Source organism: Polypterus senegalus, chromosome 16 (genome assembly GCF_016835505.1).
Source record: "Polypterus senegalus isolate Bchr_013 chromosome 16, ASM1683550v1, whole genome shotgun sequence".
NCBI classification, from domain to species: domain Eukaryota; kingdom Metazoa; phylum Chordata; class Cladistia; order Polypteriformes; family Polypteridae; genus Polypterus; species Polypterus senegalus.
In genome coordinates, this window is record NC_053169.1 from 80397268 (window position 1) to 80416848 (window position 19581).

General features: G+C 38.6%; 1 protein-coding gene across 3 annotated transcripts in view; it reads left to right on the forward strand.

The window, feature by feature from the left end:
- esf1 (ESF1, nucleolar pre-rRNA processing protein, homolog (S. cerevisiae)) overlaps positions 1–19581 on the forward strand; it is a 56203-nt gene that overhangs the window by 19747 nt on the left and 16875 nt on the right. For 2 of the 3 annotated variants that reach the window (XM_039737882.1, XM_039737885.1), the window contains exon 9: positions 8506–8673. In XM_039737882.1, coding sequence (XP_039593816.1) covers positions 8506–8673 — 168 coding nt within the window. The remainder of the gene's footprint in view (positions 1–8505; positions 8674–19581) is intronic. The other variant, XM_039737884.1, reaches the window with a different exon arrangement.

The window sequence follows — 19581 nt, forward strand, 5'->3', positions numbered from 1 at the left end:
ATCAACTGGTGCTTTATCCTCTCATGGTTTATTTCATCATTCCTCTGAATGCACTTGAAATATGTAGAGCAAGTAATATAGTTGACTAATTATTGTCTTGGAAAATGAAATGATTAGGCAGTAGTATGTAACAATGTGGAAACTGTGGCATTTCAGGGTTGATAAGACAGTAGGTTACACAACATATTTCTTTTTTTTATTCCATTTATTTTTTTATCTATCACTGTTTGTTGAGTGCAGTCTCAGAGCACTCCGGCACACATTTATAAATATAATACAGCAACAGTCAGATTTATAATCACAAAATATTACATAAAAAACATTTTATAAAATACATATTGATGCAGATGTTAAGATTTTGAATAAAACACAATCAAATTCATGTTAATTTCCAGCAAACATATTTTAAGATGTGGCCTGATGGCAGTAGAAGAGATGAATACGATATCTACATTTAAGAACATTCTCCAAAAAGCTAAACTTCTGGTGTTGGAATGTTTGTTATTCGTAAACAGGACAAAGTCATAGTTATCATGAACTTGACTGTCTTTACTCCCTTCAGCTTTTTGGTGTTCAGTGGTCTGCAATTGTGATAAAGTATAATTGTCTGGTACTGCATCAGGTTCTCGGTTAACTGTGGCTTCTCACTCCACTGACAGGAGCAGTATTTGGCCAAAGTAGCAATGGCACCAAAGGCATTTAAAGCTTTATGACTTACGAGAAGGACTTTGAAAGCAACTATTTGTTAACTGGAAGTCAGTTTAAAGACTTAAAAGTAAGGTGCTGTACAGTAGAAGATGTGACTTTATGCTTTGTATTATGCCAATAACCAAAACAGCTTTATTTTCTAGAATTTGATTGGTTAGTAGACAAGTATTTAAACTGGAATGATGATATTTTAAGATTTAAGATAAGCTTTTAAGTCTGTTGCAGGTAGAGCTTTTTTTTTTTTTTTTTGCATTGGTGTTTTATTACTCAGACTGATGAAGCCAGATAATGACAAATTAAAATCTTTTACGTGTTGGTTGTCAACATAGGATAGATTTATGTAATTCTAGGACTTGGTGAGGCCAAGTGCAAACAAATGATGCCATTTTCTTTTTATTTTAATGCAGATTCTCTGCTTTTATCAGAGTCCTCAGAAAACATGCGTTTTTATTACCAAAGTTCAAAAAGCTAGAAACTGGCTGTTTTAAATAGGGGTGTTTAATTTATTCTAGATGTTGCACTGTCTGATAGATGGCTGCATCTATGAGACATCTTACTTGCATTACTTGGTTTAAAGTTTTGAGCTCTTGCATTTTGAAAGACGGAATTACTTGTGAAATGCATTTTATTATTAACATCATCAAATTTGCTGCTGTATACCTTTTTCTATGATTGAACTGTTGACCTGGGTGCTCAGGGACTAGCTTTTTACTTCTTAGTCTTTAGTCAGACTGTTACCCAATTCCTCTTTTTGTCACATTGGTGCTGCTGATTTTGGCAGTAGGGCTTGGAAAAGCTGAAGCTGAATTATTTAAACCAACTGAGATTATACAATTACGATATGTCCAATGGCTCTAAAGTTTTGAAGGCAATTCTCTAGTGTGCTTATCACGTTTCTCTCTAAGTCAACGTTAGCTAAACATTTTTGATAAGTCAAGTTTTCTTTATTGTTAGCAGTATAATGAAAGGTCTTTGTATTATATTACACACACTTGAAAAAATACTTCTGAACAGAAAATAAAAAACAGCTTATAATCAGCATAAATTCATTTTATAGTGACTGACCATGCTCTAGATTCCAGAGGAGTTTGGGTTATTGGGTATGTAATCTTCTTGCTGTTTCTGGGGACTGTTGATTGGATGTATAGTTCTGAGACGCTCAAGATAGTAACAAAACTTTGATATCACTGTCTCTGAGCTATTTTACCATATAATAAATTGTTTTCAGGTCATTACTATAATTAAAGAAATACTCCACCCCAAGAAGATAATTATTATTGTAACTCTTACTTACCTTTGTTGTTTGTAGCAATGACAGAGGAAACATATTTAATTTTCTGTTTTGTTGTGGATTCAAGTAATTAGAATTTTACATCATGGACAATTTGGTACTGTTTACTGCTGCCTCTGTTGAAGCCACTTTTTTAAGGAATTTTGTTGTAAGGAGATGACAGAATGTCGAAAGATTTGCAAGGAAAACGACAGCACCTGAATGTCACAAGGGAGTAGAGGTATTGCATGTGCCAGAGTGGATTCTCAGGGGTCATGGGCTGATGGGAGCAGACTTGGGGCTCACACCATATATGCATGCTGTTGGATTTAGGTCTTTGGTCAGGAGCAGTAGCAGCATGAATGAAGAAGAGAGCTGCAGCAGGCCGTGTGGAAGCATGAAATATTTCCCAAAGACATTAAGACTCTTTCTTGCAAGCTACCTGTTAGCAAGGTGTTCTCATCCTTGAAAAGAGAGTGAGAGCCAAGGTGGAAATGTCAGGGGTTTCAGCAATTTCTGGTCACTAGTTCACATCAAAGTTAATGTACGAGATTATTCAGAGAGAGCGAGCAGGCAGCTAGAGAGCTGCTCTGGGAACGAGGAAAGAATAAAGTAATGCTGTTTAATCAATAAATTATGAAGTTTGCTTTCAGCAATGGCAATTTAATTTTGGTAACTTTTGTCAAAAATACCAACCTATATTTTTATACCAATAATTAATATAACACATTTTAGGCAGTTTTTTCTCTTTCTCTGTTCTTTTGCTTCAGACATTTATCAAGATAATTGTACAACACTTCTTTTTAAAAAAGAGAATAATACAAATCATTAAAAAGCACTCAAAGTATAGAAATATAATAAATGCTTATCGGTATATAAAACATGAAAATTCTTTTCGCGTTTGAAACGGAAATTATGTATGACCACAGAACATATTATACTGCACTCGCGTTTGAAATGGAAATTACGTATGACCACAACAGTCAGGTTACACAGAGAAAGTGAGACGGAAGCAGATCGAGAGGGAAGGCTCGCAGGCTCGCTGATCAACATATACGACAATCACAATTGAGGGCCTCACAAACACCCGAGCAACGTGCTGAACAGAATCGAATTCAACGGATGCAGTATTCACAGGCTACCAAGTCACACAGATGTCAGGGTCTGTATATGGAGGGATTCAATTATAACATTGAAAAAGATTATGACCTACATCCAAAAGTTACAATAGGAGAAACAGACATCATGCATGAGTACTGCCAAGCACAGAGGGTTAAATTTGAATCAAGTGGAATGTGTTGTTCAGATGGAAAGGTGAAATTAACACCTTTAACCCATCTACCTGAACCGTTGTTGTCTCTTATTTCTGGCGCAAATCCACATTCAACTCATTTTCTACAGAACATCAGGAAATACAATTCGTGTTTTCAGATGACGTCGTTTGACACCACGGCTACTGAGGAGTCTGGCTTTATGCCGACATTTAAAATGCGGGGGCAAATCAATCATAGAATTGGGTCATTAATGCCGTTGCCTCATGAGAGCCACAAATTTTTCCCTTCCACTCAATGAGTGAAGCCACTGGGTAATCTACTAGTGTTTTGATATGAAAGAGAGGATGCAAGTCAGATGAGACAGGCAAACATAACACAAAAGAGGCTGTTAGTAGTTAATGTTGACTGGGGTTCTTCAACTTCAATCCTGGAGACTCCATGTGGCTGTGGGTTATTTTGCTTGGCACCCTCACCCTCAATAACCTGTCATCTATGGGGGAGGAGCGAAAGTTTAGATTTGTCAAAGATTCTGATTTCTAGTTTTTGACGGATCTCGAAGTTTTAGAGTCCCCTGATACTGACAACATTCACAGTTTCTTGAGGACGGTCTAGAGCTACAACAGCTGGATGGGAAAATACCAAACTCGAAACTTTAGCCTCTTATGAGATACCAATGTGCTGATTAGTTTTTTAGTCAAATCATGCAAAAGAAAGAGGCACTCTAGAGGAACCTTCAAATAGCATAATTCTGCAATTAATTATTTGTTATTCTCATCAATTGCTATCATGATGACCTATTTTATGATCAGAAAGATCAGCATCAGAACAGTAAATAATTACAGAACTGTTATAGGATAGTTTGGGTAACTTGGTTCCTAGGGCACAAAGCCTACTGACGCTCATGTCTGAATTTTTTACAAATATTTTCACAATCAGTCTGTCATTTTACCTCCATTTGATCTCATTTAATTAGCTGGTCTTTTTTCTTTTCTCTTACTGTGTTTTTTCTTTGTAGTTAAATTCCTTAATTGTATCCTCGTAATGACAAACAGCAAGGTAAACAGGCACCTGGGCAAATGGCACTGAATACTGAAAGGCTGAAGCCACGCTAAGGAGATGCCGTCAGATCATCTGCCGTTTTTTCTGCTGCTGGGGAGCTGCCTGTTCTGCTTGTCGCATGTCATGGGACCACATGATGCATGTCTGCCAACAGCAATCTAACAACTGCTAGATTAGATGTCTGTGGACTTGTTTTAAATGATGGCTCACTGCATTGTTTTGCGTGTCGTTGTAAAAACAATACTTGTGCTTTATTTCCGGCCCAGGGCGTGGTTAAATCTCTTTCTCGTAGGACGTATAACGCTGCTCGCGTTATGAAGGGGGGAAGCTGCTGTCAAGCTGCCCGTCAATCATTTTAAAGCCTGTTCAGCCGCTGTTCTTTTTGCCACTTCGTGTCTCTTTGCTCGCGTTGTGAAAATGGGGGGTTAGGGTGGCTGAACGTACGCAAGGAGAAGTAGTCGGATCATCTGCTGCGAGCTGCGTATTTTGCTTGTCGCTTGTCGTTGTTTTAAGAGCTGGGAGCAAGTTAAAGTGTCTCTCGTGGGTAATCGGATATACAATTTTAAAAGCTTTTTTTTCTATGGAATTTTTTCAAATTCATTATTATTTCATTATTTGCACTTTAACTTTAAAGCTTCATTACAAACAGTATTTGGAATTACCTTTTCTTCAAGATCGCATTGAATTTTGATTCAGTTTTTGGAGACACATTGTGACAACACAACGTATAACTGCCATTGAGTGAATATTGTTTCTGTTTCTTTAATGAATAATCTGACTTTTTCTAATGTTTGTCCCTGTGATTTGTTAATTGACATAGCAAAAGCTATTCTCACGGGAAACTAAACATTTTAATACGAATGGTTATTCGCGGAATATATACATTACCTTGTCACCTGTTAAAATTTGCATCGCTTCTCCGTGATCATAAATATACACCTGACTGAAATGTGTTTTCTTTGAAATTAAACTTGTCGTTGCTTTAACTGTTGCGAGACCACAGATTCCCATAGCGTATGGTCCATTATTTTGTAAATCTACGTTTTGTGCATTGAATGATGCGAAGGCGAAAAGACTTTGTCTTCTGCTCTTTGCCTTTTATTTATGACCTCTCTTTGTCCTGCTGTTTTTTCAATTACATCTGGTCCTGATGATTAATTTCCTTTTGTTTGCGCTAATGCGATCTTTACTATCTTTTTTTTTATACTGTAGCGATTGACGTAATAAAGTGTCACAAAAGTTTTACTTGAACAATCGCCAACTTTATAACCCCAAACACAACTTTTTAGCACCCTCTCCAACCCCTCATACCCTGAGTCTCGCCCCCCTCCCCCGGCATCAATCAATACCCCGCTATCAGTCTTCCATGCTGTACTCCGCCCTCCCTCAATCGGACCTAACAGTCACTTAAAACAAAAAAGGCTTCAACCTGGCAGGGACGCCACAATACTTTCGAATTTTACTGCTTTCATATTCTTTACCTTTCTCTGCATGTGTATCGCGCCATTGTTTGTTTGAGCCTTTCGAATTCCACTGCTTTCATAATCTCTTATCGCCTTTTTTTTCTCTCCAGTGCTTTTGGGTCTCTTTTCTCCACACTGCTTTCTTCTTTGCTTAGTCGTTGACATTTCATCTAGAACGTATTGTCCTTATACGCTTTATATGTGCTGAGAGCACAGGATCTGTGTGTGCTACATGTCTTTACACGACTGAGTGTTTTGCTTGCCGTGCTCTTATTTGATACTGTTTGTGTCTCGTGGGTCTTTTAAGTGTCTTTTGAGAAGATCACGTCTTGTCGCCCTGCTTTTCCTTTCCAGAATTTTTTTTTATAATAGAGAGATAATAGATTAATTATTACTTCCAGTGACTCAGTAGCTTTTTTGAACCACCTTTAACAGCACTGAGCCAAAGTAATCATTTTTTGTATCGGTGTATAAGCCTTTTATATTATATTGTAGAACTTTTGGCCAAATTCCTTTTATTATCCTTCTTCAGCCAGTTGATGTTTGAAGATGGTCATTTATGTACAACCCTAATAAAGTCCCACAGTAGCCTCCCAATGGTGTTTGAGGTATGGTCTTTGACTTGACCATTCCAAAATGTGAATACTTTTCCCTTTTTTTTTTTTTTTGCTAGAAAGACTGACAGTTTTCCCTCTGAGACTGAAAATGACATAGAATGAGCTACAAATAAATTACCACATGGCAAAGATAACCAGTACACTCCAATGCAAGTAAAGTTCTTAGCTGCAGGTCTGTTGATGTTCTTAGGATTGCTGTCTATTTTCATAATTCAATTTCTGTCATGCTTTTTTTTTGGCTGGAGAGATGGTCTTTCATTTTCCTGTAATATACTACTAATATCATAAAGTGGTGTCATGGTGGACTTAGTAACTGCAATGTACTGTATATCCAGATTGTTTGAATGTAAAAGAAGTCTAAATCTTCACCCCACCACTACCATACTTGACATATGGTATGAGACTCTTCTAGTGATACACTTTGTTTTGTTACCTGGAATTGTACCCATTTAACAACAAAAAAATGTTTTCTGTTTAAAGGGTGCTTTACATGTTTTACATTTTTTTCCACATCCAAGTTTGCAAATCTAAGCTGTGCTGCTTTTTTTTTTTAAAAAAAAGAAACAAGGCTTTGTCTTCGTTACCATTACAGCTTTTCAGAGTATTGCATGTTTTATCTGTTTGGTGAATTTGCAGGGAATCTTACTGTTGGTTTAGACTGGCAACTGTTTTGAATGTTTTTGAATGTATGAACACTTGTCAATAACCTCAGCGTTAAAGGATGTGCTTAAAATTGCTTGAAAATGGCCTTTAATCCTTGTTTGACTGTCAAGTATCTACAGTTGCTTTTATTTTTACTTGGTATTATGTTGTCTCAAACCTGAATGCCTCAGTCTAATCTACTAAATTTTCTTTTTTTTTCAGTATATCGATGGTCTAAATCATTTGTGATCATAAGTTATTAATACACCTAATTAGCACTACCTGGTTTTAATTACTTTCTTAACTGGTATAGAAACAATAACAGAACATTTGTTTTTTTTTCACTTATGGTTTCTAATATTTTCTTTTTACTTTGTGCAGATTGATTTGAAGCTCTTTTTTTAATACCCCAGATAGCAAAAAAAAGAAGCAAATATGTTTTGATTGTCCCCTAATGTTAGATTTATCTAGTTATAAAACCAGGTTCAGAGGACTAGATGGTAGCTGGTTATGTCCCAATATGTAAAACAGGGTTGACATGAGTTTTCACAAGACTGTAATTCTTGACAAATACATTACCAAGTTGTTCATCATTCTTCAGCCCAGCTGTATTATGATATATCTTTATTTGGCAGAAAATAGCCAGAATACTCAGGGGAAATATACAGAAATAAAAAAAAAAAAATTTGAGAAGTGCAGAGTGAAAGTGTCTTCTTTAGTCTCAGCTTGCGCTGAAGGCTTCTGGCTGCCAAAATGTAATCATAGCATTAAACAACTTCAACATATCTTATTTAGTAAGGGGAAAAAAACTTATTTTGGTCTTTCTTGATTGCATTATGTATGTAAATAGACTTCTGAATGGCAGAAAAGATTGTAATCCTTGAAAATAATTTTTATTAAAATTCTCTGTCACATTATAACTGTTCTTTACCAGATTACTTCTGAGTTTCTGGCCCACAGAGGATATTTTTCATGTGCTGTTGTTCAGCATTGGTTATTGTGATTGTCTTGGACACAAGCAATTGTAATTTCACAGATTGCATTGAATTTATGGGCCTGCCTGGTATTTCTTTGACTTTGATGTTACATTACTTGCTTTTGGCACTGTCTTTGTGAAGGGTACATGCCAAGCCATTCTCTTAAAAAAGATCAAAGCAGTAGTATATAAAATCAAGGCAGTCGTAGATGACTGTTTACAGTATTGCATTCCTTTATTTGTATTTTTGACATATTCACAAACGACTGAACCCTGTTCTCTTGCCAGAATTGTCTCTACAAAAAACTGTTTTTAGTATCACATAATCTTCCAGCGGCAAATGAAAAGTCCAAGATAAATTCCACTATTAGTCAGTAACTTTATTTGTCTTGAAAAAAAGTTCACATTTGTTCAGCACTGCAGATTTCACATCAGGATTCTGTTGATTCAAGTTGGAAACATTTTCTTTAATATCTGGCACATTTTGTGTTTTCAGTAGAAAAGATGGATGGTGCTGAAATGGTACAGAACAAAAAGCTGGACAAAACCAAAAAAGATGACGAAGAACAGATATCAAAGTACAGAGAACTGCTGAAAAGCATCCAAAACAAAGAGAAGACACACAAGGATATTGATATGGAGATGCAGATTAAGTGGGTGCCAGGTAAGCCCTACCAAGTACACATGTGATGATAGTTATGGGGAGGCACTATTTATGGTTGTTTGTCAGCTTGCTAGAGTTTACAGAATTGTGATCTGTAAGAATATTCATTTAGTGCCACATTACTGACATGGCAGTGTTTCAGATGGCAAGAAAGTTTTGATGCCAGGTATTCCTGAATCCATTTTTAACAAAGTTATGGAATATGAAATTGGAAGAAGTGCTGCTAGCTATAAACTGATAAGAAAATTATTACATTTCAGAAGGCTAAAAGGTTGCAGGTTTTCAGTTTATGTAATGAATATAAAGTCAGCTACCTTTATCCCAATACATTGTTAAATTAATTAGATTTTCACTTCAAAAAAATAGATAAAAAGTAACTGCGACTTTTGGATGTGGTTAAAAAATGCCTTTTAAATGCCTGTTTTTATAGTTTAAACCCTACATACAGTATGTCCCCAAAGCACTTTAATTTTGTTGCAAACTCAGCTTAATACATTAATACATTACGTAAAAAATTACCTTAATACATTACCTAAAAACGGAATGTAAAGGTAAACCCCGTATACTGTACCAGGGCTCTAGAGTGCGACCTAATTTCTCAATGGTGCGACTAAAAAAATCAAAGGTTGCACCGGTGCGACCAGCCGTTCGAGGAGGAAAAAAAACGAAACTCCGTGACTCTTAAAGTCTCCCTGTTGTTCAACAACAGACACACATTAGGCCCATATCGTGGTCTAAACCAATCGGAGATAGTGAAGGGCGGATCCCCCCTCTGATTGGCCGTGGTCCAGATATTCCTGTATGTGTGTGTACGTTTGAAAATGCATGTGATGCAGTCAGACAGAGAGAGGTGAGTAGCCCATCAGGTAAACAGTGGATGTAGCTGCGGATTATGAGAGAAGATGAAAAGAACGATTGACAGCTTTTTCGTTAAGAATGTTAAGTTAGGGCCTGATCCGTCCGAAAATCATAACCAATGCTCTGACACGGAGCCATCAACCTCCCAAGTTATAGCAAGCCCTGGTCCGGAGACGGCATTAGATAATGAGCCACATACGATCGAGTCCGAGCCCACTGAAATTAAAAGGGGTAAAGTGTATACATTTCGAAAAGAGTGGCTTGACCAGTTTCCCTGGCTAAGATACAGTAAAGCCGATAATATAATGCACTGTATTTACTGTAAAGAGTGTGGGAAGACCATGGCCGGCAGTAGTGCATTTGTGACTGGTTCTAATACATTTAGAATTGAAACGCTGAAAAAGCACAATGCATCTATAAAACACATTACATGCCGCGATAAATGCACTGCTCAAGTGTCCCCTGTCCCCGCTGCCTTTCAGCGGCAGGCAGCAGCAAACAGAGCATCAGACGAGGCCGAAATGATAATTAAGTTTAACGTTGCCTACAATATTGCAAAGAAGAACTTCCCTTCACTAAATTCAAGTTCGAAATAATTCTTATGAAGAAAAATGGCTTGAACGTAAACCCGACATACAGCAATGATGTCGCGTTCGCCCAATTTATAGGAGTCATCGCAGATACATTGAAAAAAAAGACATCTGTGCAAATTGCGAACAGTGCGTACATGACATTCCTGATCGACGGAGACACAGATATCGCCACAAAGGAATGCGTCATTGTGTACGCTCGTATCTTGCGGAGAGGAAGACCAGTGAATATACTTATTGGACACATTGAGGTCGAGTATGCTCATGCCCAAGTCTGGAAGATTTTGATGCTAGAGAGAGTGTGGCCAGCTGGTTTAGTCAAGGCCAAAGATCAAGAAGGCCAAACTACAGGAGTTGGCCATCCGAGGGCATGTGACTGCAATGGAGGATAGTCCATAAGACATTGAGCCATGAGATGTTCAGTTTGAAGCCCTTAAAACACTTAATTTAGATTTTGTTTTTAGTTAATTTATCTTGAGATTTTTTAAGTTTAAATTTCAGCTCAGTAAAGCACTTTAAGCATCAACACTTTTTCAGTAAGTTACCTTTCTTGTAGAATTGTGCTTGCCTTCAAATAAAGAACTTTATATTGACCAGATTGTTAGTTAATCATTTACAAGTCAATATTGCCTATATGGACAGCAATTAAAAAAAAAAAACAAACAAATAAATAAATAAATAAAGTGAACTTGTAAAACTGTGGTGTTAAATGTGATGAGGTTGAAAATTTGGGTGCACCTAACTTTTGTGCTGGTGCACCTAAGAAAAAAAGTTAGGCGCACCAGTACAACCAGTGCAAAAAGTTAGTATAGAGCCCTGTGTACAGTACTGTACTGCTATGTCTCCCACGGTGCTAAAAAATAAAAAACTGATTTTACCGATATACGTACTGTAATTCATGTAAGCGCATTTTCTTTGTTATAAGTAGACTCAGACATAATAATTTAATTAAAATACAGTAAAATATATGGGTAATAACCAATGATGAATGATATTGATGATGATGAAAACGATCAAACCATCCCTTACTGGCTTGAAAATCTTCAGGCTCCGGTGCTGTTGATGGTCCTGGTTGCGGTTCTTTGGTACTTTCTACATTGTCTCCTGTAGCAAACTGCTGGTACAATTTCTGTGCTTTCTCATGGATGATGTTACCGTCCAAGGGGTTGTTCTTCCTGCAGTTGGTGACAGCAACTCTGCTGTTGTGAGGATTACTGACTGTCTCATTGTTTTCTTGATGGGTGAGTGAGCGGTATGGTAATGCGATTGCCCATTAACAAAAGCGAAAGGTGTGATATGTAATGCTGGCAGTTAAAGGTGGTGCCAGTGTTCTTTACACCAGAGGTTCTACTGTTAATTGAGATTTGCAATGGGCCCAGTAAGCTATACAACCCACTTACCTATGACGTTGTGCAGCAGTGAAGGTGATTTCACTGATTGACTTTCAAGGCCTTCATCATACTTGTCCCAGCATGGGTGGTTATGCAAATCATTTGGTTTTCTGTGAGTTTCCGGATGCCAGGGATTCTTTCAGTCCTTGAGCTATTATTTCCCCCGTATGGTCATCGGGGAAGTAGGAGTTCTGGAGGCAGACACTTTTCAGTGCCCAGTCCTCATCAATAAAATGAACTGTCAGGCTCATATAAGGCTGCATGTCTCTGCTCATACAGAGATCTGGTGTTCTGGAATTAAACAATTCAGGGGTGTGGAAATCAAATTTGTTTCTACTTGTCCACGGACAAGTAAACTTAGAAAATCCACTTGTCCACCAGTTAAATTCACTTGCCCATAAACAAATAACAAAAGTGAGAAATAGTTTATTTTTTCTGATCCCTTTTATTGATACCAAAACTGCCTTCCATTTTAAAAACTGAAAAAAGTTATTTCAGGGAGTAGTATTTTGCCGCCTCACTCTAGAACATTATATAAAAGATTCCCTTATTTTAACTGGCTAATAAACAATTCCTACATTATAGCTTCACTAGTTCTTTTTTCATATATTACAGTTACATAACAGAATTATGTCCTGATTCATTTTCTGCCATGTTCTTCAGCTTTTGTCTTGCAACATCTTCTCCCCCAAGAATCTTTACCATCTCAGACACCATGGGCTGAATGCTGTTCATTTCTGCTTGAGCATGGTTCCTGGACTGATGGTCCTTCAGAAGTGGATGCTGACGACTTTTCAGGTTTTTTATGAGTGATGTGCCTGTTGCCAAGTGACAGCCAAAATTCCACAACTGGTCGTGGGTCAAACTCTTCTGAAGAAGCAGTATTGAACAGTCTAGCATAACGCTCAACCTCCGAGCGTTCAGCTTTAGAAAACGCTTTTTCAATTGAACCAACTTTTTTCTTACTTTTAGACTCATGTCTCTATCTGATGTACTAAACCCCCAGTTCCTATCCTTTTTCTTTCTGCACATAACCGATCACCACACGATAAACGTATTTGTGAAATTAAAACTAGTTATAAGCTTAGACCTCTGAATGGATGGCATAATTAAACATGTATAATGAAAATTTTTTTTAAAGTTCTGAAAACTCTGAGGTCTAGGTTTATAACTAGTTTTAATTTCACAAAGACGTTTATTGTGTGGTGATTGGTTATATGGAGAAAGACAAAGGATAGGACCTGGGTGCTTAGTACGTAAGATAGACACAGCAAACATGCAATTAAGAAAGCCTGCTCAGAAAAACATCCACTGAATTCTGTGTTCATGTCTCCGACCTCCAGATCACGAACCCAACATTTACACAATATTTCAGTTAAACCTGTGCAATACCCATTCAAATGTCCAGTTTTTTGGAGCCTTGTCACACCTGCCATAAACTTATCTACACTGAACGTAGACCTGAGTACCCCTTAATGCAAGGGAGCAGCAATACAGCCATGCCACCCATGTCTAATACATGCTTTAATGCATTTCATCGTGAAAAAGATATCAAGTATTTATCTTAGTATTCTGAATGTTCATTGAGCAGGAATATCATGAAGTCAATGCGCAGCGTGTGTATTAACTTGTGGATTTTTCTGTGAGTATTTGGTAGCAGCGTCACAAAGTCACTTCTGTAAGACTGCGTTGGCTGCGGAGCTCAGCTCAGAGCGAAATTAGGTGAATGGGAGGGGAGATGATGACGTGACTTCCCCACCCGCCTTAACTGTCAATCCCCCACAAACACAGTCTCTCGGAATTTGCATAAATACAGCCGTTCACGTGCAATTTTAACTTAGTTACAAAGTGATTAGAACTCTCGTTTATATCCTGCGTCCTCTCATTAAACTTGTATCCCGCATTACCCGTGGGCATGTCAAACGCCAGCGGCAGCGTGTCTATGAACTTAATTTTAACTTCAGGTTTACACCGTGCTTTGTTTCCGAAGTAGCAGCACTCATGAATATGGGTATATGTCACTCGCTCACTTCTTATTGTTTCGCTGCCTTCTCAATTATATAATGCATTTTTTCTTCAGCGCGTTTTGGAGCTCTTCCTGGTTTTCTACGTAGTGCGTTGACAGTCAGTTCACGTGATTACGTGGGAGGCGTGATGATGTCACCCGAAACTCCGCCCCCCACGGCTTTCGAGCTCAACTCCATTACAGCATATGCAGAAAAATAGCTTCCAGTTATGACCATTACGCGTAGAATTTCGAAATGAAATCTACCCAACTTTTGTAAGTAAGCTGTAAGGAATGAGCCTGCCAAATTTCAGCCTTCTACCTACACGGGAAGTTGGAGAATTAGTGATGAGTAAGTCAGTCAGTGAGTGAGTAAGGGCTTTGCCTTTTATTAGTATAGATGACGGGGTTTGTGAAAATCTAGTAAATGAAACATTCATTTTAAGATGAAATTTAGTTTGCGACATTGTACTAATAAACTACGAGAATAAAGTGGAAATGTCAAATTTAATCTCGACATTTACATTTTTTTTTTGTCTTCACTGTGTCCATATTTTTTTCACCGTGGCCTTAATACGCTCCCGTAGGTTTTTCAGGGCCTGTTGCGCAAGTTTTAATCAAGCAATGATCCATTTCTCATCCGCGATGCTACTTGTTTCAGTTTCAGCAACACGCATATAGCGAGAACAACGTGCTTACCACAGTGCATTATGGGTTATGCAGGTAATTCCTAATGACTTATTTGAAATTCCGCAAGATGGTACAATTCCAAAGAAGTAAATATCACCGATGTTGTCGGGGGGAAAAAATAATCGTGTCTAAGTGAAGATTTTTATTGATATTTCATAACATTTGGAAACCGTTAGAATGTTTTCTTCGTTATTTTTGATAAACTGGCAGCGCGAAACCAACTTGTTTTATATGAAAAATTCTGTAATCAAAAACGATCTATAGACAGCTCATCAAAATTGATGTCACGCAATAAATTTCTTAACTCCTCAATATATCAGAACCTACACGAAATCACAAATTTCAGGAAAGATTAACTGCCTAACAAACTTTATGTGGAGAAAACAATTGCATTGTAGGTAAAATGACCGCATTTTTATGTAGAAAAAATGAATTTTTTCAATAATATATAAAAGTTATCGATTATAATGAAAAATCATCAAATTACATCGTAATGTTGGCATAAAAAAAATGGCCGCATCTCCAAGTGTGTAAATAGTAGGGTAAAATACTTATGTAAGACCACAAGAGTGATTCCCCTTTGAAAAATCAGCCGTCATTTTGTAAACAATATTGAATACCAATTTGAGACATGAAGAACATACCTAAGTAGACTGTTTCCGCACGTACATACCTAAATGTTTAAAATTTGACAGCAGTGGTAAAAATGTGCCCTGCACAGCACATATAATTCTTTTTTCTCCAGAAAATTGCACTTGTCCGCGGACAACTGAAACCAGAAAAACACGCTTGTCCGACGGTCAATTTACCCGTGTCGGATGAGTCGGGCGTTGTATTTTCGCACACCTGAAACAATGCTTTTTCCTACTGAATGGTGATTTTTTCCCCCCGTGTTTTATTATAGAAACGGGGCAGTGCCACCTCAGCAAAATATTTGCCGCTCAATATTCTGTACCTGGGGCTTATTACTTTTAGCATTCTTACAAACCCAGGCTGTTTTACCATATAAATGAGTACCATGTCTTTACAGATATAAAATGCCACTGCATCTGTAATGTCCTTCCACCTCTGCCCTTTTTTGTCATACGGTGTGACACTGGAAAACGAGGAAGCTAAAGTTGGCTTGTTAGAACATTTGTTCTGTGAATACAATTACAGCTAGCTTTGGAATTTCGGCAGGAAACACATTGCTCACATTCTGCTGGATGCCTTTGTTTCAGATGCTGGAACAGGTTTGTAGTGCTGCTACTTTGTGTTTTAACAGCTTTTTTACAGACCTTGCACTTCACAGTGGTCTGGTCTACCATGATTGAAGTAACATCCCTTGTTTTGGTATTATTGCGTCGTCTTCAGCCATATATGTGCACTCATTAGTAGCAACCATTTCTCTTTACCAGTGTTTGTCTGACACATAGGTCTCTGTACATGTGCAGACCCGGAGGTCTCTGGGAAACAATGGCAACATCTAGTTGTGGTAACTAAGAGAATTACAGGTGCAGACTTGTGTAGAAGGTACTGTGACAGAGGAAGCATTAGATTAGACCCGCTTTTTCAATTTAAGCATTTAACATATTGATTTAAAACAAAAACTCAAATTAATCAGATGAATTCAATTTATCGCCCAGCCTTAGTTTCCAGCCTAAAGCACTTCAGCCTCCTCAGGAAAAATTTTACTCCTTTTTGAGAATACAGGCTGTGTTGACGGACCACAAAAAGCAGTGCATGATCTAGACTAGGGGTACTCGAACTGCGGACTGCGGTCCACAATCCGGACCGCCAAGACGTTTTTGGCGGATCACGACTGTCTTCTGCGTAAGTCAAAAGTCAGAATATAAAAGCACCAAAATTATTGTTGTTTTATTATTTACTCTGTAGCAGGGTTGCCAACTGTCATTTTTTATGCCAAATAACTGAAATCTGGCATTTTTGAAAGCTGTTTGGCATATACAATTTGTGTTTGGTCTACTGGCATTTTTTTGGTCTTTTTTACAAGCCGTTTGGTCTATAAAATTGCCAGGAAACGGTAAGCGTGATTAAAAGCGGCAATGTAAAACAACATTTTGAGACGAAACACGCCGAGTACTACATTGCGAATTATCCACCAAAGTCAGAGCTCCGTTCGACGTAAGATCGACGCCCTTAAGTCGTCATTGGTAGCGAGTTTATCGCTGATGACGAAAGTGACCACCACACAATCAAATGTTACAGAAGCTTCGCTATGCATTGTTTGTTCTTGGCAGACATTAGAAAGCATTTACTGATGCAGCGGTTGTTAAAGAATGCATGATGTCTGCTTCTTCGGTTCTGTTTAGTGACAAAAAGTGTGTTGAACTGATTCAGCAGATACCATTATCAGACAGTACTGCTAGTCGTCGTGCAGATGTCGGTGGTCAGTTAATATCGGATCTTAAACAGGCTGAATTGTTTGCTCTCGCATGCGTTGAATCCACTGATAAAACTGACATGTCTCAACTCTGTGTGTTCACAAGATTTTTTGATGGCCATAATTTTGTTGAGGAGTTTCTGACATTACTACCGCTAGCAAAACAGACCCGCGGTGAGGTTTTCAGCATTATAACAGTTTGTGCATGCAGCTGGATTGGATGTAACAAAAACGGTTTCCCTTACAACAGACGGGGCACGAGCAATGACTGGTAAAGATAGAGGACTTGTCACTCGTATGAAGGCACTTCAGCCCAACCTTGTTGCTTATCACTGCATCATTCATCAGTCGGCCCTCTGTTCAAAACTTTGTGACAAACTGGCGGAAGTGATGCCTACTCTTGTGAAATTAGTGAATTTTTTACGATGTAATTTGTCTCTGCAGCATCATCTGTTTCGTTCTTTTCTTGAAGAGATGTCTGCAGAATTTGGAGATTTGCTACTTCACAATGACGTCAGATTGTTAAGCAAGGGCTGTGTGTTGGAAAGGTTCTGGAATCTCCGTGAAGATGTAGCTGACTTCCTGCAGTCCTTGAATACAAAGAAAGCTGCAGAATTTTTAACATTTATTCAAGACAGTGACAAGGTCGCACTGCTGGCATTTCTTGTTGATATTATGGGACATATAAATACACTGAATTTGTCACTTTAGGGTGCAGACAAAACCGTTGTCGAATTGCAAGAAAAATGTTTTGCTTTTGAAACAAAACTGAGCATTTTAATCAATAACTTGGGAGGTGGCAAGATGCTGCATTTCCCAAACGTGAAAAGCTGCATGACAGCTGATCAGCAGGCATGTTTTCAGTTGATTTCCACATTTCTACATCATTTGAAAGTTAAGTTTGATGAACATTTTAAGGATTTCAGAAAACTGAAGCCTGTGTTTTTGTTTATTGCTGATCCTTTCTTTGTCCAGCCTGACGGTGAATGGACATCTGTGGCTGCCTCAATTTTTCCGAACTCAAACCCGTCACTGATCATGTTTTGAAAGCAAAATTGAACGAAGTCGGCATAACAATTTTTTGGTCAAAGTTTGTTCCAGATTCTCAGTATCCTGCTGCAAAGAAACTGGCGATTTCCGTGCTCACTATGTTTGGTTCAACATATTCTTATGAGTGTGCGTTCTCCTCTATGAACACTATCAAGACAAACATCGAAGTGTAATTACCGACCAGAACCTCAGGAATGCAACACTGACTGGTTACTCACCAAACTATGCTGCCATTATGAAATCGAAACAACAGTTTCACACTTCACACTGAGTGACAATCATTTACGTACCAACTGTTGCAATTGGTGTGTTAATTTCAAGTAGTCATGTGACTTTTTAAAATTGTTTTCCATGTTTTGTGCATGTCTTGGTCTTCTGTAAAAACGTTATCATTTGCATTGAATCTATTACTAGCCTCCTACAGACCTACGCCTACAGTCCTACAGACCTACACAGTAAACCTGGCTATAGCGGACCCCGATGGTTGGTAGCGAACTGAATGTAGACCGGCATTCAAAAATTTTGAGTACCCCTGATATAGACACCCAGGAAGCTGCTAACTGTCTGGAGAGTGGGGCTATTGATGTGGAGTGCATTGTGACCGTTTTTGTTTTTTCTGAAGCCAACAATGACCTCCTTTGTTTTATAGATAGGGCAAGGGAAATGGCATCATCCATAAATCTATTATGCTGTGTGACAGATAGAGGGCGCTATCGTCCTCTTGAACCCTCAGACTATATGCCAGACACCAGGTAAAAGTCCAGTAAGTTGACTTTATTATTAATAACCGTGCACAAAGCACCCTCCTTTCCACAATACTCATACAATTCTCAATTCTTCAATACAATAAACCAATCCTCCACTCCCAGACGCATTGCCACCCTTCCACCCAGCTCAGCTCGAAGTCTGGGGATTTCCCATAGTCCTTTATATTGCCTGACCCGGAAGTGTTTCCAATCCTTCAGTCCATGTGACTTCCTATCACTTCCGGGTCAGATAAAAAGTCCGCTTCTTCATCCCCGAAGTACGTCATCTCCCCTGTCACTGTGACTAAGACGTACTTCCGGGTTATAGGGCACATATGATTTTCTGGGCATCCCTGCAGCGTCCTCTAGGGGCCTCTGTGGTATCCAGCAGGTCTGTGGGTAAAAACTCCAAAGTCCAGAATTCCCTGCTGGCATTTGGGGCACCTCCATCCTGCAGGGAGAGCTTCACCTGGCAGCCTGGGGGTATTGGCCAGGATGACTGGCCGGCCATAGTCCACAGCTGGTATTTGCAAAGTAGCAAATCCAGAGTAACAGGGATGTTATGGTTAATGTGGGTCATGACCAGTTTCTCCAGACACTTCATCACCACAGGGGTTAATGCGATAGTCAATAGTTATACAGGCAGAAGACATCAGATTTGTTTGGCACAGACACAACTGTGGATTTCTTGAAACACTGCAGCACCCTGCACAAAGACACTGACAATTTAATAATGTCAGATGTCAGTGTACACATGTAACTCAGGATGCCATCTGGGCCAGTTGCTTTGCAGGGTTTAACCTGTTTAAAAGGTTTTATGGATGACACCCGTGTCACGTGCAGAATGATTTCACCTGTTGGTCTCTGTCACCTGTGGAACAGCTCTGAGAGCGATGTGTTGGTGTCCATGGGCACAGCTGGTTAAGTTTTGTAGTCCGTGATCAACTGCAGACCTTTCCACAGTTGATGCAGACTCCTGCTGCTGAAATCATTTTCTGCCAACTTCCATATTGTATCTCTGCTAAATTGATAGTCCTCTATAACACATACCTGCAGCTCTTGTAGCACTCTATGTCACTGAAATTAGAAACAGTCTGTACCCACACGCACATTCGAACAGCACTGTTCATTCACGGCTTCTGATTAGGGTAGGAACATACATTATGGATAGGCACAGGCAACTTCGTACTGAACC